Below are 24272 nucleotides of genomic sequence, written 5' to 3' on the forward strand. Positions count from 1 at the left end.
ATGCACAGTCTGGATATCCATTTCCAAACACAGCAATCAACTGAGATGTCAGGAAGCTTAAGCTTGCTTCAGTGCATGGTGGTGGTACACTTAACTATCCCTCACTCTACGTATTGTTGAAATGCAAGAAACTAGTGAAGACCAATGGCTTTGCTAGTAAAATATTCCATTTCTGCCAGAAAGCAATACGGTAAAAGAAAAGTATCTATATGCATTTCTAACCCCCTCTTTTTGACACAGAAATATCTTCTTAAAGTCAAAACATCAGTAAAAAACCAACAGTTCAGAAATGCCAAGTTGCAGGAACAAAAAAAATACGTTCCTTTCTACCTACTCCAGGTCTCCTATTTCCCCAACATAAAAAAACCTTCCTCTCTGGAAACTACTAGTTAAAATATTCTAAAAATTGAAGCTGAAATACACGTACCTGTGATATATTTAAATTTAGTTCAAACCTGATCTTAAGAAAAAAGTTAATATGTGAAGAAATGAAGTGGTCTGTGATGAAACAAAGGCTCTATTAGTCAAAGGTAAACTTCAACTTTAATTCATTAAAATTTATTTCTCATTAAAAAAATCACAGTATTCTTAATTAGGAATTAACTGCGTTATACACAGAGCTAATAAGGCTATGTATTAGTAAAATTTACTCAGTATCTCCTATTTAAAGATTCTGTTTCTGAGGGATTATGACTTAGCCAAATTGGGAGTTAGAAGAAATCTTCCATGCCAGGTTTATGCCTCAAACTGTATTTTTTTGTTTGGGCAGAATGAGAAAGCAGGAATTGCAGCTAAGAAAACTCAACCTTTTTTTCCAACACTGAAGTTTTGCCTTTCTTAAAACCTGAAGATCTCTTGGGGGAAATCTTCTCTTCATTATGTACAGCCCTCATGTACTTCAGAGAAGACACGTGCTCTTGTTGTTAGCAGAGTCCTTTGGTCTCCCTACAAAAATCTGCTCAAATTAAGAATCTGTCAAAAAAGTGAAAGTGGAGATCCCAAGAAGTCTGACTAGATCTTGGTGGTGAAGGAGACTCCGATGAGAAACTTAAGAAATGAAGACAAGAACTGTCGAAGTCAAAAAGAGGCAACATGTCTGGGAATGTGAATAACAAACTAACTGCAGAGAGAGAAAAAACAGATAGATCGTGTAAAATGAGACAGAAGGAAAGCTAAGATTCAACAGAGTCTCTTCCCCACTAGAGGAGCTTGTACTCCCCTTTAAGGCCAGGAAGAGAACGAAATTTTCTGCCATCTGCACATACTACTTAAACCCAGTAGGCAAAGGCCCTGTCCTCCTCTACGTAGACCAATGTTAGAACATGTTAACTTGCAACTACTGTTTTCCCAAAAGGCAGATCTCTTAAGTATTAGTCCCTAAGACTTGTTTGCTACATGGCTAAACTTATGTTATTATTTATTGTTCTTGGAAAGCTAAAAACAACTTTTACATTCCCATGCAATAAACTAAAGAATTAGTTATGAAAACTTTTAGGTTAGGAAATGTAAGAATACGTATTCTTGTGCGTGTAATACAGTTCAATTAAATGAGCACATAATATTTTTTCCACAGAATCAGTTTACCACCACCAGTCAGTGTAACAGAAAGCATAATATTTAGCATGTTTTTAAAGCAAGACTGCAAATACAATTGGCTGAAACAGCAAATATGATGTGTACTGCTTCTGGAAGCATGCCCTATACCCCAGACACACTTCTACAAAGTCATACTTCCATAAAATGAAGAACATACGAGTGATCTCTTGTAAAAAGCCTAACTGATTTTATAGTATTAAAAGAGCATTCTAAAACAAAATGAAGAATTAAGTCCAAATTTCCAGGGCTTAATTCAGCCATGAGCCCCCGTTCCATTCACTGCTTCCAATCCTCAGTGGCAAAAAAAGAGGGAATGTATACAACCATGATTCATTCCTAGAGCATACCCACTGCCTCTTCTGAGCAAGGCAGAGTGTGTGAAAAACAAATGACATACTGAAGACGCACACTATCATAGTGTATATACAGAGACTAAATTTTTGTGCCACAGACAGCCTTAATGCTCAGAATTCCTCTGATTTTGTAACTTTAATGATACCTTTCAACCTTCTGCGATTACCACATGCACACTGATACATAAAGCAGTTTGTTCATTTAATACCGGTTTCAAAAATTTGACTCCTACATATTGTGAAGTGTTCTTAAAAATAACTGACAAAATGAAGAGAATAGAAATAAGCAAAGACTAAGCCAAGAATATAAGTTTTTTGAAATGAATCATCACATTATTGTAATAATTTAGATTGTAAAACCACATGAATAATTTCAATACAGAGTTAGAACCAACAATTTTTTTTCTACCTGTCCAAGTTCTTCATTGAGATTGGAAGTACGAGCCATTGCAGCAGTGTCTGTCGGTTCATAGTGCATGTCTATGTCCTACAGTTAAAAAAAAGTATATATATTTAAAAATTAGTCTTCCATAACTTATTACAAGAAATCTAGTACCTAAACAGAAAAGGTAAGTGTAGAAGAGCAGACTGAACATGAATACAAGTTATCTACTTAGATTATTTCAACGTGGGAAGCCACAGACACAATCAGATCACTTCCAAGAGTCCCCAGAAAAAATAAAATTTCCTCTTTAAAACAAAAATCTTATGACTCTTTGAGATTTTACTCCGATTATTTCCAGTGATCTGTATTACTGAAAAACTCTTGTACCCATGCATCTAAAAGAGATTTAGCAACAAGCAGAAATACTACATTGTAACACGAAGTCAGTCATATATTCATATTGTATGCACAACCAGTCATTTCTAAATAGCAAGATAAATATACGTTGAGATAAAAAGACGAAGATAAATTTAAGAGTACACAATAAATGGATGGTATATTATAAGTGGTGGTTTGGTTTTTTTTTTTACTTTAAAAAAAATCAAAAAAATAAATCAGAGTTTATTTTTAAATACAGTAAAAGATTAAAACATTGTGAAGTATGGCAATGTAGTGCAACAGATTGCAGATGTCCAACTTCTCTATACCAATATGATATGCACACACACAAAGACAATGTTTAAGATAATAAATGTCCAGAGTCCCGGATTAAGATAAATTAAAGACAATTAATCCCTCATGATGTGAAATTAGGGGGGGGAACAGAAGTTAAAACTGTCTTTCAGGTTTGTTGTACAAACAATTGCCAATCTACACATTAAAAATGGGTGAGCCTTTGTTGAATACTTATTTTAGAATACAGAACATAAAAGAAGAATTTCATTGCATTCTCTTATTTGTCAACAATTTGTTCTACAGCACAAAAGCAATGAAGAAATCAAAACCAGCTGACTGCTCACAAAAAGATTTAACTTCTAAAATAAAGCATACACTTCACCTGCTACTCCACATACGCTTTTATCTATATATCTGCATGACATCATATCTCACGCACACAAATCTATTTCACACGTTTGATCAAGGAATCAGATTAAAGAGTTCAGAATGGTATGATTAATTTACATTTGGAAAAAATGGAAAAATTGAAGGCATGCTATTAAAAGTACTTAAACAGCTTTAAGGAGAATACCTCACCCCCACCCCAAACAGAGTAAACCCTTCTTTTTCCCCATTAATTCATTAAGAAAAAAAATTAAAGGATGCCAAAATGATCTTTATATATTTTGTAAGAGATAATACTAACAGACACTGGCTTTGTACAAAAAAACCCATTAAACTACAGTGGTGGTGGGAAAATCAGCAAAATACCAAAGAAAACCAAAACATGGGCTATGCTTAAAAAGAAGAAATGAAACTGAACAAAACTGCACTGGACTGCAAACCCTTTCTTTTGATCATTCTGGATGAAAGTGATACCTGGATACTAATAATGAAAAAGTACAAAGCACATAAAAACATGTTCCAAAAAGCAATTTGGTGCAAGTATAAAAGCACTAAATAACACCATTTATTATTACCTTCTCAGATTCCAGTAAGAAAAAATAAACAGCATATTTAAGTATTTACATTAAGAAAAAGTCTCAAAAAACGTACACATAGACAAGCAATCAATCATTTCACTCACTTGTAAACCACTTGATTTTAGAAGTCAATGCATATTGTAAAAATAATATTTACCCAATTTATGAAATATGCCTGGATAAATTTAACAACTTCAAGCGTAACCAACAAACTGATTGGTATAAGATTATTGAAGAGAATGATAAAAGTCAAGAAATTCAATCCAAAGTTGCTTGCTCCACCATCTGCCAAAAAACAAAGCAAATAAAAAACCTTTTAAGACCATACTTAAAAGTATGTATATACAGTGTATTCAGAGTACTGCATTAACTGCTGATTCTTACAGTGTTCTGTGTCTAAGAAGAAATCTGAGAATTAATTATAATATCACTTGCCTATAAATATGACCTTCATAAGAGTTAAGGATCTCTATTATAAAGTGGAGTTCAAATTTAGAGATCTTTGCCGCCTTCTCCAATTTCTGAAAAGCAAACTTACCAGCCATTCCCTCTTTTGCTACATTTTAAGATCATAATCTGGGAATATCTATATATAGCACCAAATTCTAAACTCTAAATTTTAGAGTTTTATATTTTTAAAGGGGGAAATGTGGAGTGGAATGAATTTTTCCTCTATCCATCCTCACACCTTCGTATTCTCCCCCTGCAACCCAGCAAAACGCTATGAAAAACGTGAATTTGCACCACATGAAAAGAAGAGATTAAATTAGCGAGTTTAATGAAAGTTCTAAAAGAACTGGAAATGTGAATGTTAACACATATAACAAGCAGTTTTATACTACTTTTTCCTTGTAAAGTTTTAGATAACTCTAGTAGTAGCACCTCAGAGAGGATGCGAATGGGAAATAGCAGTCTGCTTTCCAGTAGAGCAAAAGGGTAAAAGACCTAGCCTGCCTGTCTGTATTCAAAGATGTCTCAAAGAAAAACAGCCTCAGACAGGTTTCCACTGCCTATAGAATGTGAATCTGGTTGTTACTCTAAGATCCAAGAGAGCAGGTTTTGGATACTTTCATTAATGCCAATTCCAGCATCAAACGAAGTACAAGTCTAAAAGACCAGAGAGCTTTCACCATAACACTGATACTCTCAATAATGACTACTGAGATTAAATGAAGTTTGATACCTACTGCTACCTGTAAATAAAATAATATTCAGATATGTATTGTTAACATTACCACTTTTTTTATCATCCACAGGCAACAGATTGTTCTAACTAAATACTATGAGCATTCAGAAAGATGGGGCACTGCTGGGAACCTGTTTCACTACCACATGAAAATTAAATAACTAAAGGGAAAGGGGAATAAATTGCTTCTTACATATTAAAAGTACCTGGTACAAGAACAACTATGAGCTGAATGAAGCCTTAAAGAGCATACCTTACAAAACCCAACACAATTTCATTTAATCATATCAGCATATATCAGAAAATAAACTGACAAGGATAATCACTCAAAGAACACGTAAAGTATCAATGGCCACTATTTCACGTTTCTTTTTTCAGGAATAAAAACAAAAGCTTCTGAACTGCTTCACTACTGTGCTAACCACCATATTCTGAAAATGTTTACATTTCCCAGAAAAGAAAAAAAAAAAAGCACTGAAAAGAAGAATCAGATGAAAAATAACAAGTGATGAAGCACATCTAATGTGATCCTTTTATATTACTGGAAATTGTCAATATTCCATTAATGAGTTCACTTTTTTCCATCTCAAGATGGAAATATGAAAGTTAAGTTTCTTCCCTTTAAAAAAAAAAAAAAAAAAAAATTTCTTCCTCAGCATCAAAAAGAAGAGAAGCAAGGTTCTAAATAAACAAAAGTTCATCATAAATGCAGACAACTGTTTTGTTCAACAGAAACTTTAGGAGAGTGCCTTCTAATCAGAATTCTAAGGTTTTTCTTTTAAAACTGACCAAACCACCCCATAATCCCTACTTTGATGACTACATTCAGCAGCTTTGTATTCAAGACTGTTGTCTCAGGAGCAGAAAGTCTAGTTCTGGTAACTGAAAGCAGAAAGTCTAGTCTACTTACTGCGTAAGTAAAGAAGGCTCTAGGCCCACCATAATAAATTCTGAAAACATGAATAATTGACCACAAGGTATATATACGAAAACTTCCTTTAAATCTAGTTCAAATTATGTCAATATGTTGCATGCCGCTGTGAGGCCCACATAACATCACATTGTCTTGCATCGACCATGAGTACTGTTGCCCAGTATAATATGTTAGATGAGATCTTTTGTGCCTGTTTTATCTTCTTTAAGAGCAGTCCGCTAAGATCTAATGCTGGCAGCCAATAATTAGTTAGATCCCTGTAGAGTAAAAATTATGAAGCCACAGCATCGTTTCCTGGGATGAGGGAGCTTAAAAATTCAGAAAAGTCACTGCAGCTTTAAACGTAATCCATCGGTAATAGCTGAAAATGGCTTTAGTCTGATGTCTAGGAAGCTGACTGTTTATGCCAGTGGAATGCTGATACAGACCTTGCTGAGCTGCAGAGATGCAGAGGCTGAAAGACGTAGAGGCAAACAACAAAGCTCCCCTTCCTGAATTTAGCAAGAGCTCAGATGGTACAGTAAGGTAAATTTTATACTTGCTGTGATATACCTAGCCTAATGACTTTAGTCAACAACCAATAAAGAAAGACTGATAAAAAACACGTTGTGTAAAGGATAGTAATCATTCTCCTTTCAAAATATGAAAGAAAACTGAACACTAAAATATTAATATATTATTTTACATCTTACAATTTAGATCAAGATACCAGTCTCTTCCAGCATGCCTTCGATTCCATATAGCTGAACCAACAGAGCAGATCAAAGACATGGCAATAAGGATGCAGAACAGAATCAAAATCTGAATATTTGTAATTCGTTCCACGTTAGACATTTTAAGAGGTGGACTTGTTGAATTCTGCAAAAGACAAAAAACAACAGTGGCTATTAAATATTAGAAGAGGTACACACAGTTCTTGCTTTTCAAATTACATTACTGCATCCTTTTCTAAACATTCTCCCAAATACATCATCATCATAAATGGCATAACTGTTTCACTCAAAAGAAAAGAAGCAGCTTACAAATCCATGAATTAGAGCTTTAGATTTGTGTCACAAGCAGTTTAAACAATCACACAGAACACTCGTAACAGCAACAGCTAACAGTAAACATTAAAAACAAATGTGCATACACCTTATCAGTGCTACAGAAGACAATTGCTAATACAATCAAACTTTTTCAAATAACTGTTTTACAAATCAGAAAAGCAATGAGACATGCATGACCCATCTGAAAGCGTTCTTTTTTCTCAACAAATGCATCTCAATTTTGATACTTAAAACAGCACTAGAAAAAGTAATTTCATAGTCTGAGAATGGTTCTCTTCCCTCCTCATTTTGCAAATAAAGTTTCACTTTGTTTTCTGACAAGAATGCTTACCTTCGTACCTGAAAGAAAGCTCATAAGAGGACAGTTTTAGGAGCAGTCAAAAATAAAAAAAGATGAACAGGCAAACTATAATGATCCAACTTGCTAATAAAATAGTTTTCAAAACACAAGTTACAATATAGAATCAACGAATACGCTTACTAGTGGAAAAACTACTCTGTGGCTAAGTGACTAATAATAAGAAATTGCTTTGTTTTTATTGGGTTTACTTCATAAGAAAGACGCTCTATTACTGACATTTTAACTACTATATTGAATCTAGCCATGTTTTCTGAAAGGATTTTCTGTGCTGTGTAATGGCATAATAAGGTAACAAAACAGATAATATAGAGAAAATCCAAGTGACAAACCTGCATAAGTTTTGTGTCATGTCCTGTATAGACAACTATCCCATGAACCCACTGAGTATTTCTCAACTGAGCTCCTCGTAGAAGAATCTGATCAGATCCTAATGGAACAGTACTAGAAGGAAGGAGTTTTATATTTTAGCATTAAAACAATCAATGTCAATGAATAAACGTAACCAGCAGTTGTTAAAACTTATTAGCTAATTTCTCAAAATTTAGATGATTATTGTAAATATGCTAGGAACCTAAGAGTTAACTTTTTGGGAGTGTTGACAGAGAGAAAACTTGACAGTTTAAAGCAAGTCCAAAAATTCAAGTTTGCAAAAATATTACTTACCACTTAATTTTGACTATGGACACTAAAGATATGGTACTACTTAGCAAGCACACTGAAACTAACACGTCCTGATTTTCCTTTGATTTATGATTAAGAAGTTTTTTTTCTAAGTGTATGCTGAAACTCAGCTACTCTTACAAGATTGATTTTCCAGAGCAATTTTCAAGTGAAATAATTTTCTGAACTCTCAACTTAAGCTACTCCTTCCAGTGAAATAAATATCCTTTATGAACATGATTAACTGTTTAAAATTCACAACAATATTTTCTGCACCTTCTTTAAATTGCAAAACCAAGTAAATTTACTTGTGTTATTCTTTTAGAACTGCACTGAGTAAATGAGCAACAAAACCTCCTAAGATGTTGGAAACATTTAACCATCTTAAATTCAGACAGCTGACTTTATACATATACTGTAGCTCAGGTTTTTCTTAAAATATAAAAAGTTTTAGATAATTATTACTCTTTTCCGGGACAAACAATACCCTACTTTTGCACTACTTTTTCTATAAATACCAGCTAGCATTTCAGATTTGTCAACAGTGCTCTAGTGTTTGGCATTCTTACCTAAAACTATTATCTCTACAGTTGTTTGAAACCAACACATTATGAAGATCACAAATAAATTGCTTAATGACAGCAACTATATCTCTGATATATAAGCTATAAAGAGTCTGAGGAAGCCATGATATTTGGTAACATTTTTGGTAGCACAAAGAGCATAAGGTCAGTCTCAGCGAGTAAGTTTCAGGTAATAATTTCTTCTGGTTCTTCATGTCCCCTTCTCTCCACTCATACACAAGCTTTTAAGATTCAAAGACTGCAAGTAAAGAGGAAACAATACATTCTTCCTCCCCTAAAATTAACAGTGGCAATGTTAATTTGCAGAAACTAGAAAAAAATATTTGATCTGGAAAAATATTTGAGTGCTTTTCCATAAAAACCAAACCAAACAACACCACTCCACTACAACTTAGTCCACTTACTTTCTAGGAAACTAGCATGGAGCATACTGACTGTTTAAGGAATCATTCTCCCCACCAAGTAAGTATGTTTCAGCAACTGAAATGTTGAATGATATTGCCATGGAAAATAATTTCCAGGTGCAGGCACTTTATCAAAAGAAGGAATCGGGAAAGAAAACTGAAATATAAAACATACTGAGATTTACTTGCTTTCTAAATCTGAACTGTACTGCTCTTGTATTTGAGATGTGTTCATATCACGGCAAAATTAAGAGAACAAATGTCCTTTCTAGTATGAAAGGAACTGCTGGGGTTTGAATCACACAAGAATCATTAAGAGGGACTCCCACTGCCATTAAAAAATGCTTCTGCACTTACATTTATTTATTTATTTATTTGCATTCCTGGATCAGAATCATTCTAAGACTTTTGGACCATCCACCAGCACAATGTGTAGACACTTCAGTTAAGGAATGGATTACATGTCATTCAAAGAATAATTAGATATTTTTAGTCTATTAACACTAACAAGAATGTCACAGAAGATGAAAGGCATATATCCAGAGAAAGTTACTTTTAAGTTCCCCACAAATAAATTGGAAACCTTTTCAACTATGGACCTTCTCTGGAATGCCAAAAGAGTTTCTGTCCCTTCTACGAACACAAGAGTCTCTAGGAAGGCAGATGTCAAAACTTTCCACTCTTAATTCTTGTACTCCTTGAAGAGTCAGGTGAGTTCCAAGACTCTTCCTGTCACCTCCTGATCTTCCTCTTTGTTTTCCCCTCTTAAAAACTGTGAAGAATATGCAGTGAAGTCCTTTCTATTGCAGGATCCACTGATTCTTTTTTTCCATCAGGACACTGGCTCTCAAATGGATACCCTTCTCCAACTTGGGACAGGAATTTATCCTCAAGGGTCTGTTACTGGGAAGACAATCAGAAGAGAATTGGGATTGCAGCGAGTGGGAGTTGTCTCCAGCAGAACTGCTGTACAGACCAAGGAGACGAAAACAGACAGCAAAACAACCAGGGACATAAAAAGCCCAGATCTGTCAGGTGCCATGCTGATCCTCCACATTGTGATCTTACCCCACTCTGTAATGAGGTGATGGTGTGATGACTTGACAGAGCTCTGAAGTCTCTACTTCCTGGCCTCAGCCTTCTCTCAACCGGTCCAACTCATCTGATTCTCTTGCATGCTACATAACTAATGACTCCTCAGCAACATATTTGGGTTGTATTTGGTGAGGGATGTTCTCAATGGGGAAATACCCTTTCAGCATACTTTTCTGCTGGGGCTGTCAAGGGTATATTAAGAGCTAATAATTTCTAAGACGCATCTGAAAGCTTACATATCAAAATGTTTTTCTTAACAAGCATACTTCACTCTTATCCAAAATTTTCTTAAGAATGTCTTCAGGGAAACATTTACTTTAGGTCTGGATAACTGATATCTGCCCTTGTTTTTAACTTGCTCACCCTTTTTGTCTGAGCCATTGTCTCATCATAATTTCAAATTTATCCACGCTAAAGAACTTTTTCCTTTCTCTAGCTAATTGTCTTCATTGCCTCAAACCAAGAGACATGCTTCTGTATATTCATGAGCATAACAAAGAGCTGCACACTTTGGAGATAAGAGTTAACACACTCAAAAGCTGAGGATACACAAAAATTTTTTGGCCTCTTTTAGTCCAAAAGGCAAAATAACTGTAGCGGAGTTCTACCTCCTTAAATACTGAGTATCCAAGAGAAAAAAAAGAGAACCCTGGCTTTTCTGAGTTGCTCTCTCATGAAGGGAAAAAGAAAAGACTGAAAATGTCAACCAGATACATTTATGGCACTCCAATGCCATAGAGAAAAAGAAGAAAGAAGAGGGAGATAGATTTTCAGTATCCTCCACTGCTTTTGCAAAAATGTTAAGATGGTAGTGGATAAAGTGGATATCACAACTGCTGGATCTACATAATCTGGTAGGAAGGTCTTAAAGATCTGGATAAATAAATACCAGTTAGATGAACCTGTGCTACCTCTAATACGAGCAGAAAGAGAACTCATCCCTGATTTTTCAGGCTGGAAATAAGGTCAGGATCCAAAAAGAGTTACTTACCTGCAATTCTTTTTCACTGAAGGTAAATATTATATTAGAGCCACACTTTTGGAACTATCCTACTGCACCGGAACTATATTCAAAATATTCCAAAACTGAATTTCTCAAGTGACAAATTGCTTGACCAGCAGATGGCATGCTCCTACACATTCTTGAGGCATAATAGCCATCAGCACATTCAATGTTTCTTTTTTAAATCAGATTTTAAAATTAAATAATTAGATTAAAAAGAAAAATATGTTTTTCTCTCTAGCCAGGGAGGAAGGATGAATGTGTGGATCTATTATAACTATTACCTTCAGAGAAGAATTACAGGTAAATGTTTTTCTCTTCTGAACGACAAGTACAGTGGAATTATAATAGATCCACACTCTTGCGACTGAAAACTCCTGGAATGCATCTGTAAGAAATCAGTAAATAAAGAATGGAATATAAAAAAAAAAAAAAAAGGTATTTAATAATTAGTACTATATATATATATATCAGTCTAAAAGCACAAACATGAATAATATTGTATATGGAGAAATAAATGCCTACCAAATAAAAAAGAAATCCTGTAAATCTTTGGGAATGGAGGACTCAACAATTCTGGATCTAGTGATGAATTTTATACTCTTAATACATCATGTTCAGTTCGAACCCATACAAAACTCCAAATATCAATATTTGGTAAACACTTCAGTATTTTAAGAATTTTTGAAGCAGTTTTACAAGCATGTATGTTGTAATTGCACTGAGGTTGTCTATTTTTACAGAGACATACTTTCAGTAAGCTGAGGTATTAAATGTGTTTCAGCTACCAAATTAGAAGAATTTGAGGTATATAGTGATGGACTCAGTTCCACTCCAGACTTAGACAAACAAAAGAAAACAACAATTAAAAAAACCAGACAAGAAACTACTTCTATTCAGCTTCTATAATAGAAACTTAACAGGCAAGGCATGAGATGCTTAAGAAGTGAGTTACTAGGCAGATATTCCAGAACTATTAGAATACAATTAGCACTCCCTTCTATTATTTATAGTTATTGCTTTATGAAGGTCAACTAGTATAAAAACTCAAGTTGTAGACATTAGAAGTACGGTTTACCCCTCAAGATTTTTAAAGAATGAAGTCTAATAAAGAATACATCAGAAAAGATTTTTACCTTTCTACTCTTAACAGAATGAAGACTCTGCTATTTGTATTTTAACTTGAGTAGGTTAACAACATATAGCTATCTACTGTTAGATTGAATCTATTGAGATGATCTTCCTCGGATTTACATACCCATGCCCATCCAGTCTGATGTTTCCAACAAAGTCATAGAGATGTCGGTTTGGGCTCTCACATTCAATTCTGCCTGAAAGTCTCATCAAGCTTTCTATGTCCTTTATGTCTGATGTTAGTGGCAAACCCTGTAAACAAAATTAGTTTGTCATGACATTAAAAATCACTTTTCAATATACAAATCTATGTATTATAAATCTGATAGTGCAAAACCAGAAAACCAGTATCCCTGTGGGAACAAAATGGGACTGCTACACTTTGCTGTCACACTGCTGGATGCTACAGACAGTGAAAAAGTCACTTTGGTGTCTTAAAACATCATGACGAACACAGGGTCATAACCCATCATATAACTCAGCAAGAATGTCCCTGGATAGAGACAGTGCAGTCAGTCAAAAACTGCTATTCCCTACCTGCCCCTCAAGGACAATACTGGCACTATCAGCTTCTTTCTGCAGGGCTTCTCCCTAACCTATCCTCTAAAACCAAAACCAATACCCAATTACAACTCTTTCCACTTATTTTCCCAAGGAAAAACCCTAAAACAAAGTGCAAGGTATGGTTTAGGAGTAACCATTCGTTCATTCCGCCTAATTAATTGAACAAAAACTTTTATGATGTCAATAACCCGCAGCTTTTTATTCAAACCATTAAAATTTTAGTGTCTTCTAAAATGGCCATTAATGTCATAAAATATGTTTTTCTAAGCAATAATAGATTAAAATAATATTAGCAATATTCTCAAAAATTAAATTCCTACCTGTCGAATTTTTAAGTTTGTCTCACCATCTAAGTTAGATGTTTCGATGTAGCACATAGCTTGTGGTTCACTATGAAGAAAAAAAAAATCCTTAATTTTAAATTATAATGTCAAAATCCATGAACTTTCTGTAATCTTTTAATAGCTATTTATACAATTGTTTTTTTTCTTATCAAATCTTCAGAACTAGGATGATTTACAGCCAAATCTGTAAAACCAACAGTGCTTCACATTTTCAGAGAAGTTTGCTAAAACCTACCTACCTTAGGCAAAACACAGCTAAAAATGCTGTACATAGTAAGTTTTCTATGTTTTTACATAAGATTACGACACATTTACAAATGTAGTGCATTTGTAGTGCCTACTACTGTAGGCAGCAGTAGTTTAGACATGGAAGTTTTCTTGTAAAGGGTTCTCTTATAAAAAAAGTCTAAATTATGGATAACATAATAGAGTTTTTGAAATATATCTGTCCTCTTTATCCAATTTAAGAAGCTTTTTTATAAATTAAAATTTTTAAGTTTATGCAGAACATTACTACTTAAATAGTTCATCTATTTGACATATACTGATAAAAGGCTTATTGTATTTAATTTTTTCAATACAATTTTTTGATGTGTAACACAGCAGTATTTTGTAAAATACTTTCAGGTTTTAAAACATATGACAACCATCATAGAAGTGTTAAGTAGGAATATAGAGATACAGAAGGACAAAATTACTTTTCTGCATGTAGACAGTAAACAAGAACAGGTCTACCAGGTCAGGATTTCTGAATTAGTCCACTCAGCTCCCACTTTCTGGGCATGAGGACAGAACACCTACTACTTATATCTACAACAGAAGGAAGTTTTGATCCCGTAAAGGACCAGAGGAGTCATAAAAATGCCTTACAACTTAAAAGAATAAACGTTCACTCTCTATACCACTTTAAAGCTTCTAATAGCTTCCTTCTTTCTAGGATGAAATTCAAGCATCAAGTGTTTTTTAAAATTTGCTTTCTCAATGTAACAGTGGCTACTGATAAGCAACTTAGTTTTAAAATGCTTGCAGGATAAAGTTATGTAGGTTATTCTAACATTTTTGTAAAGCAAAAGCATTAAAATGTGATAAATCATTATCATAAATTCCTTTCAGGCTAGCATTTTCTTCTTGGCAAACTTTTCTAAAAATGTCAATAACTTCTGTTTAGATTGTTTGGATGGAATCACCTGTATAAAACATTATTACAATTCTAGCATTTTTATTAGTTAATAGTAAAAAACAAACAATATTTTTGTGAAGCACTTTTGTAACAGACTAAGGCAGCATAGACATTTCAAGTGAGACACATGCTTAACTGTAATTACTGTAGCAGATAGCAGTGACCTCCAAAGTAAACAAGTTAAAGTTAGATCAAGGCAGGCCCGTTGATTTGTTAGGGAAAAACAAAGTGCGGTAACAGCGCAGACAATAGCATAAAGCTGACGTGTCTAGGAAACATGCATTTTGTCACAATACACAAGAACAGCGCTGCTTTTGCCACTGCATGCAGCAGAGATTGTGCAACATCCAAGTTTGTGCAGAGGGTCCTCCACCAGTCCTACCAACATTAAACTATATTCCTTGCTGAAAATAGTGGGTTGGTATAAACATGTATATTCTTCTTAATTTGCTCTAAGGAATTAAACATATATTTATCCTGGTGTTTTACCGTGTGTTGATTCAATGACAACTTGTCTGATAAAATTTCATGGGGATAGTGTAAAAACAAAGAGGACTGAAACAAATTTTTATTTCTTGGAGTGTTATCATGTATTTACACTTTAATGATCTGTACTTTCATCAACCAAACCCCTTCTAATTTTATAAATGTCTGGGTTTTGGTGAAGAAAGGTGAACAGCAAAGCAAAGATTATCAGCACGGCAGTGTTCTTCATATTTGGTATACGAGGACCCACATACACGTATCCTGTGCAACTAGTTTATTCTAACCTTGATGACAGACTGATGAGATCAGCTGGGAGATGTTCCCCATTGGTCACTTTCACTACTTCCCCTACTGCCACCTACACATCCCAGTTTGAAAATGATTAGAACACAAAAATGACAGGAAAAAAAAAAAAAACAGAACCAAACAAATGGACAAAGACAAAAAGACAGAGTTTGAAATTATTATACAAACAATACATGTTAATTAAAATGTCTGATGACAATTTTTTCAAAATCTATTTTAATCAGGTCAGGAAGAAAAGAGCTAGAATATTTTCATTTTTACTCAAGTGGATTGTTACTATAAGGCCCCAATTTTAAGCTGCAGAACACATTGATATTGTACTGTAAAAATAAAAAACTGTTATGCTTACTTCTCAACTGACAAAGTTTCTAGCCACTCCATACATTAATTAAAAAAATAAAAGCCACAACAAAAGATTTTCCATGAACTTTTCTGAAAAGTCAGGTGACAAGAACCTTTCTATGTAGACATGCTGAAAATTATTTTGTGTTTTGTTTCAGCTTTGTAAATTTCAATTTACACTGAACTAGCAAGAACCAAAGGAATTAAATCTCAGAGGTGTGTGTCCTTCCACTGTAAGAGATTATAGTTTCCTAAAATAATTAAGATCCTCTTATTCTCCAGAAACTGCTATTGCTGGTAAAAAGAACCAAATATTATTAGTTTGAATTAAAACCACGCCCACAGGCTCGCATTGCTATTAAAACCTAAAATGTAATTGGGGATCAATAAACACCTGGAAAGCAAAATTGATGAGACTGTCTTCCTGGAGAATGCATGGCCATGTGGAGATGAGAGGTGGAGGAGGAGAGCACATGCCGGTATGCAGGCAGAATTACAGGTAAGGTAGCAGCACAGGGTTCTCTCCTGGAAGGAGGGCTGCAACAGAACCCTAGTAATTTAACTAAGAAGGAAGTTTTAGCTAGAAGAAATGCCTGAACTGGGCCCAGAAAAGCAATCACGATTCAGAGTCCCCTTTGCAAACTGGATCCTAGAAGAAAATCTGACAGGAAAATTCAAGGTGAGTAATGGTCAGTTAGGACAGTGTGTTCTGACAAGGGCCGTAAAGTGAGGTTAAACAAAGATGTAACAGTCCTGACAAGTCCAGTAGCAGCTAACTATTATTTCAATTTATCAACACGAGATGTAGGATTCCTTCAGTGGGGACAAGGCTCTGAAAAAAGGCTTTTCAGGCAATTGGTATTTTTCTGTGTGTAAACTACAACTGGAGAACACTGTGATGCAACTGCCTCCAAATCCAAAAAGTCAAAACAGTGGAGATATCTAGGCAAAGACTCAAATTTAGGACCTTACTCAGGAAGATTATAAAGAAGCTGCTCTGAGAGGATGTAAGCTGTTTAGCTTGCAAAACACTAGGGTTAGCATGACAGAAGCTATTATCAGGCCAATAGTGTTCTTGCTGCATGGTGTATTGCCTATGAAGATCTTGGCGGAGAAGCAGCAATAAAATTTATAAATGCTTCTTGAAGTGCAGAAGTAAAAGGTTTATAGGGGATACTCAATACAAAAACATCTGAAGTTATGACAAACATTAGTACTGAAGACAGACTGTGGGGAAAATTTACAGTATTATCTGGCAACTACTTTATACTTGATAATAATTTAATAGAAGTGCTGTTAAAAGATGGAATAAACAATGTACTAGTCTACACCACAGTTTGCCACAGAAATGCGTAAGATCCTGACCTTATTAATTGTATGTATGAGTGGATTCATTAACTTCAGTGGGATCACAGAGCATTTATACCTAATCCATAATCATACACATCACAATAACGCTTCCGCTTGTGCCAGAAAAAATATGGAAATTGCATTGTAAACATACAGTAATAAATCAAAATAAAATTGATCATATTTAAATAGTCTTCATTTAAAAAAATTCTTAGAATGTGTTGTCTATTGACCTGATCAAATAGATGTTGAAAAATGTGCATCTTCCACTTAATATGTGGATTTCTTAAATAAAACTGTCCAAGGAAATGATGATAAACAACCTCTGATTGTCCATGTAAAAAGAGTCACAGCATTACATGCTATAAATTAAGTATTGCTTTCAGTGCTGAAATTATTCATTTTATATATATATATTAGGGAATAAAGTGAATGTTCAGCTCAAAGACAGTGCTAATTTGATGGCTCACATCTCATGTTCACTTTTTCCCCTTGATTCAACTATCAAACTGGTGACTATATAATTTAAAAAACACTTCTGTTCCCTGTAATATATAAATTTTAATTTATTTATAGGATGTAATTTGTTAGCTACATATCAAAAAGCCAACCTGGTTAAATATGGCAGTTGAGGTCCAATTTTTAGACAGAGAATCAGCCTTTTTTGTATTATATCCAAGAACAAAATAACATACTAAGTTTTTCTTAGGGGTAAATTGAATGCCAGTGTAATTTTAAAACTGTAATTGTCACAGTTTAAAGAAACACTGCCTGAAATGATAAATGCCCAAATGAACAAAAGACTACACTTCAGAACAGCAGCATTTTTGTTTATGCCTTATTTCCTTGGAGCAATCACAAATAAATAAATAAATGCAGGGTAGAGAAACCAGCCTCTACACTATAAGCATCAGTGGGCATCTCTACCTTGATGAGAGCAGTACAGTGTCAGCAGGTATATACTCTTTGCCTTTTATTATAACTATATCTCCAACATCTACCTGAAAGAAAACTGGGAATTGGTTAATGGTCTCAAACAAAATATGTTATCCCTTTGTTTTAAGCACAGTAAATATTTACCTGCTGAATTTGCTAGAAAGACTGTTAGAAACTCACACATTTAGAGAAGCCTATAGGTATTAGATAGTCAAAGGTACTGGAATTCTTTGGAAATCTATTCTTTAATAGGCCTAATCCTGACCTTCTCTATGCAGTTCTTTACTTTTGCTAGGTATTGTAAAATATTTTATTGGAACACTGAGGCTGAGTTAAAGAAGAAATTAATTTCCCCTAAGATCACAGTTCTGTTGCATCACACTATATACCTTATCCTTGCTTCTCCAAAGGTATAAACCAATTTCATCTGAACCTTGCCTCCAAATTACTGTGGGTCAAATTTTGTTCAAGCTTTCATGTATGGAAACCAATAAAACTAAGAGACTAGATAGACAGCATAACATTTAGTCCTTGAATGTTACCTTTAACAGTCCCTTCTCAACTACTGTGTAACAGTCTTTAAAGCTCTCATGGTTTAAGCCAAAGTAGTTCAGCAAATACACAAAGTAACTAGTTTCCAGAAAGAAGTTTCTGCCTTTGCACATCAAATAATACTAAGGAACTGTATAATTTTGCCATATGCAAATACTCCCAAGTCAACCATATAATTCAAGTGTTTTTTCACTGAACTCAAAGCCCACCATTAACAGCAGTTTTGCCTGACTCATGCCATCAAAACTGACTTGACTTAAAAGTACATTTTAAGAGACAAGTATTAACAAACAAAAAATAAAATACAAAAGATTATACATTTCCCATCATACCAGTTAATTCTTATCAATGACAACTATTTGGAGAAATAAAGCAAATATTAAATCTGCATTATGCTCTAAAAGTCACCAACATAAACACACACCTTTTCCCAGTGGACAATCTCCCATGCACCATTTCGTAGTACTGAAAAAAAAAGAAAAAAAAAAAAAGAATTTTCCAGTCGTACAATCTAACTGCTGCAGTATACAGCTATGTGTTAGATTCCTTATGAAAAGCCATACAGACGCAGTTCATTTACACAATATTCTACAGCATGCCTTGTTTCTATAAATTCAGGTCAAGTATTTCAATTATACAGCACATACTCTGTACAACAGTTTTTGTACCACAGAATCTTATTACAAAGTCAATCATAACATTTTACAGGGTTTGAGGATCAATTAAATCTGATACAGATTGTATGATAATGTGTTTTCTAAAATAAATTAGTAATTGGAATAAAAAGTTCCAAAGTCAAAAAAGTTATGAAATTATTGGGGGGGGCGGAAATCAATTCAAGAATTTTTTCTCAGTTCAAATATTGACGCGGCTCATACAAAAAAGATTCATAAAAAGTCACCAGCAGGCTTCTTAGGATTCAGCTGTTCTTACTGTTACTAGCATGTCAGAGAACTTCAGGATCATTGCAGTCATCTCTTCCATAAATATATTGGAAATTCCCAAAATCAACCCATGCCATTTAGCATAAGATTTAGTATAGATTTTCCCTGGCAGTAGCAATTAATATTGCAAGCACGCTCCACTACTGTAGTTTTAAGTATTGCTACTATGATACAAAAACGATGCCTTGTTTGCCAGTTAATTGCCAAGACTGTGTTTTCAGAGAATAATAAAGGTGACTTTTTTTTTAATTAGCACCAGTTACAAAGCTATTGAAGATTGATGTGCAAAAAGAAAATGAAATTAAAAGAAAACACATTGCCATATATCAATACTCAAATAACTCCAAGAGATTGTTCTCTTTCACTGTGTCTCCCAGCTTTCAAACTGTCAGGATGCTTACCTAAGTACCTGATCAGGACCCAATTTCAGCGTCGTTTCAGACAGTAAGCAAGATATTTTAGTGACTGTCTCACCAACCAGTTGATCATTACACAAAACCTATTTTGACAAACCATTTCCCTTTACTGGGAAAACTACAGATCCAGAGTGAGGACTGATTGTAATACTGTCCTAAGGAACCCAAGACATTCAATAGTTGTGCCACCAACTACCTACTTCCATCCCCTTGTGTCAACAGTACTGTTTGTGGGGCATGGTATCAACCAGATGAGAGAACTGATGAGAATTAAAAATACACCTTGCATCAATCCAGATGACTAAGTTTCACAAACAGCTATAGCAGAATAACTGACAGCGGAGTTCTGCAGGTCTGAAATGTAAATAAGCTGCCAGAGGTGGCCAGGGGCTTCTTAAAAAGTGCTGGCTGCACAAGTACTTGTGCTGCTGAAATACATCCTATGGCTGTTTCACATGCAGCCAAGCTGACCTAACATAGCATTGCCACTGCAAAGGGAAGGTCCTGTTCTGCCCTCACCCCATGCAAAGGTGCATGCCCTCATTGCTTAATATGTGCTGCCTCTGGTGTTTGTCGGACCCTTTGATGAGCCAGTTTAAACCACTAAATGTAAGGAAACTGTCAGCTTTTCTTTCTGGATTTGTTTCCTGCTGGTTTAGCTGGTTAAAATCAGCTCACAAACGGATGAGTCAGACTCATGAAAACATGCTGAGACACCTGAAATGTCAAGAGTATTCTAACCCTAGCCTGATCCAATAAGCTTTTAAGCACAATTAACATACACTGACATTCAATTAAATCCATTTTCTTATGAGAACAAAAAAAGAAGTAGTGTTGCTATACATCTTTTACATAATGGTTACAGAACTTGTGCCATAAAGTCTTCTGCAGCCTGGCTTTCCCATTTGTACCTCCCATTTTTCAGCTGTCTCTAACAACTAACTTTCAAAAGCATGCTCCATCTGCCCTACAGAAGACTACTTCACCACACTGCAGAAATGCACATTTCATCATGTCAGAGTGTCTGACTCTGTCCTGCTGTATATGTGTGCAGCCTGAGGTAACAAAAACCATCCCTAATGCAGCTTAATAAATCCAAATTCTCTGCAAAAGGTGTTTTTATAGTAATGGAAATTTAGAAGGTTAATTACTTAAGGTTAACTGAGATACAGATGGTCTTTAAGGAACAGACAGATGAAGGGAAACCCATATACAGAATCTATACACGCACATGTCATTTCATTAACAATTTCATATGTTCAAAAGACAACCAAAGATGGAGCTGGATATATAACGTACTATGTACATTGTTACTTTTCAGGGTTACAGAACTGCTGAATACATGAAAACAAAGTAAGAGTACCATACTGATTAACTTTTTAATTATTGCTTTGACCATAGACTATATTTGACAATACATTTAAATATTGCTTTGACAGTACACTCGGATTGATGTTGTACTTATGTGAATCCTGCATTAGCTTAAGAAACTTGTTTCTCAGTACTAGCAATATTTTATGTATCCTCATCACAATTTCAACTTCCAAGATGGTCTTTTGCATGCATGTAACATTCAGAAATTTTAGGAACAGTCACCAAAGAACCTAATGAGAGGTAACCAAGGAGAAGAGGTAGGAAAGACAGTAAAACAAGTCTTTTATTTGTTTAAAACTTTGTACACTCTGGACAAAAAAAAACCTGAAAAGGCACTTCAAGATTCACTGCCACCTAAAACTCTTGGCTGCAATCTCAAAAGCTATGAATGCTTGATGAAAGAATTTTGGATGTCTACATTAAGCTTTCCTTTGTTTTTTATGTATAGATAAGAGGTTATCTGCTTCTCCAAGCCTGTTCTCTGGAGAGTTCTATTCCCAGTCAATAGATTTGTCTCCCTGTTCTAATCTCTCCATATCTCCTATGGAGCTACATGCTCAGTAGTTTTGTAAATTATCTTCCCCCCCATCCCCCATAAATTTTACAGTAAACTTTAAGATTTATGTACAATTTAGGTAGAATTTAAAATTTATGTTTTTAAATTAGAGACATTTCCAGTGGTTAGCAGTGCTAAACAATTCTGATTATCTTTAGTCAATTACTACATCCTTCTCTAAAAAACTTAAGGTTATGTTTGTTATCTATTTAAATAAGATTCCATGCAAGATTCTCCTCTGTGGTATTTTTCATACTTTCTGCAATCAAATTCACATGACACTCATTCCTCCTCCTGTTTATAAAAACAGAATCAGCTCTTGATAGAGAGGTCTACCTCAGAACAGGTAACACGAAAAGTTAGAGCAGCAAAGTGGGAACTTGGACTTCCTACCTGCAAGCGTGTTTAGGACATATTAGCTAACATCTTCCTCACTTTCTGAGCTAAAATAATCCTCTGATTTAATACTTCTTCTTTTATTAAAATCTTCAAAAAAAAAAAAAAATCACATTCCAAAGTTTTGGTTTGGGTACACTGGCTAAATATCTCATTATCTTTAACCAAACCATTAAGTTGATTTTGTATTAAAAAAACCCAAAAGCAAAAAAACTCCATTCATCTTTATCCACAGTTCTGAAGGAGCACAGAAAGTTCCATTTTATGACTTTTCCTTCCAATTCTAGAGTTTTCCAAAATCGAATTATTCAAGATTTCCTGGTTGAATAAAATTATCATTTGTGTACTTAGAAATGCATAGACTTCTCATCATAATCTAGGCCCACCAAATACAGTGGTGATTATGATCTTTTAACAGCTACAGCATCACCTGTGTTAAATGAGTAAATTTTAAAGTTTCTTAGGAACCTCATAAACTTAATCTAGAACATATTCTATTTTGTGAGGCTAATGTGACTGCAAATTTTTATTTCAACTGTTTAGATTCCAAATTTTGAAGTAATCTGCATAAGCAATTTCCCACTCAATTACCTGTCAGCAGTTCAGATTACATTACTACCATTTGCAAAAAATTCAAAAAACCACCCCCCCAAACCACAATTAATAGGCTTTAAAAAATTTCCTACCTTGAGTTTGTTTCTTGTTCACTGCATTATCAGCTTTATGCCTTTTCTAAATAAAAAATGTACAGTGGTTAAAGACTTCTGTTGACATGATAAAGCTTTCACACTTGAGATAAAACCCACATGTATTACCCCCCCGCCCCATCAATTCCATAAACGGATTTAAAAAACATTTTACACAGGACTATGGATTACTTGCATAGTTATGAACATCTGGAAAGTCGCACCCAGTTCCAGGCTAATTGTGTTGTACTAAAATGTCCTCTGATGTGGGCAATTGCTACCTAAACAAGTTCCTTATATAAGGAAGTGGTCTATTTGTGTACCATAACTTTGCCCTTTCCTGCAACTGGTAAATGATTCTACCAGAGCAAAGATCATGGAACCATTCTTCATACAAGTGTCTCGTACAGATCTGAAGTCAAGCAATGACTGTGTAAACATATGAATTCACTTTCACATAAGTGCCTGCAGACTTCAGCAACAGTAAAAAACAAAAGAGAAACAGACAAACAAAAATCACAAACCCCCCCACTCTCCACTGTAAACAGGCCACGATGTCTCTGAGTTTTAATATAGCTGTGAGAAACCTTTTGATAGAAATCTTTTGATGCAGCTACTAACCACCAGCATTTTCAAGGTATAATCAAACTCATCTTAGCTACAAAAAAATTAGGAGACTACTAGTTTAAATACAGTATGTAAGAGTAATGAAATTAGTTCTTCCTGAGCAGGAACATGACACGGAAAATTAATTTAAATAGAATTAACTGGTTTAGGTAAGCTTTTTGAATAGAGCTACAGAATTCATGCCTTTGAAATACAAATACAATCAGAAGCAATGTTGTAAATTGAAAGAAAAATAAGTCAAGCTACTTAAGAGATGTATTGCTAATAAAATGCTGGCATGACTCTGAGCTAGCAGCTCTTAAAAGGCCACCTTATCACTTTGCAAAGACTAAGTTAAGGTATTATTTTTTTACTAGATTTTCACAGATTATAAACAGATTCTCCTTTCAAAAAGATGGCTGATTTCACAGATAAATAACCTTTAATGAACGGGAAGGCAAAACAACTTGACCAAAGCAGGTGTTTATTTGCCCACAGGGAGTTTCCTCCAGCTTGAAAAGTAACAGTTTAATGTCAGCTGCTTTCTGAGCTATGCTGGGTGAAAATCATTGGAAACAGCTGATAATCTAACATTGCATGTCACAAATTTTGCTAGCACTTCTGAAGCATATATGGAAAACACATGCTGTTCATGAATAATGTCTTCTGCTAACATCTTCTGCATCTTGGGATTTCACTCCAGAAAAGGAAGCATTTGGTTCTTGAGCTGAAAGTATTATTTTGATATTTATTGATATTGATATATAAGGTTCCCACCCACAAGCCAATTAATCTTGCTTTAATATTAGATGAAGATAACCATTCCTGGAGATCTTAGATATCTCACTGT

General features: G+C 34.6%; 1 protein-coding gene across 1 annotated transcript in view; it reads right to left on the reverse strand.

Moving 5' to 3' along the window:
- ATP8A1 (ATPase phospholipid transporting 8A1) overlaps positions 1-24272 on the reverse strand; it is a 125593-nt gene that overhangs the window by 81553 nt on the left and 19768 nt on the right. Inside the window, exons 5-13 of the mRNA XM_050895569.1 lie at positions 22817-22862; positions 18869-18909; positions 15243-15316; positions 13269-13338; positions 12509-12636; positions 7834-7945; positions 6787-6952; positions 4132-4259; positions 2359-2436 (exon numbers count right to left, since the gene is read on the reverse strand). Coding sequence (XP_050751526.1) covers positions 2359-2436; positions 4132-4259; positions 6787-6952; positions 7834-7945; positions 12509-12636; positions 13269-13338; positions 15243-15316; positions 18869-18909; positions 22817-22862 — 843 coding nt within the window. The remainder of the gene's footprint in view (positions 1-2358; positions 2437-4131; positions 4260-6786; positions 6953-7833; positions 7946-12508; positions 12637-13268; positions 13339-15242; positions 15317-18868; positions 18910-22816; positions 22863-24272) is intronic.

This window comes from Gymnogyps californianus, chromosome 4 (assembly GCF_018139145.2).
Source record: "Gymnogyps californianus isolate 813 chromosome 4, ASM1813914v2, whole genome shotgun sequence".
Taxonomy (NCBI): Eukaryota; Metazoa; Chordata; class Aves; order Accipitriformes; family Cathartidae; genus Gymnogyps; species Gymnogyps californianus.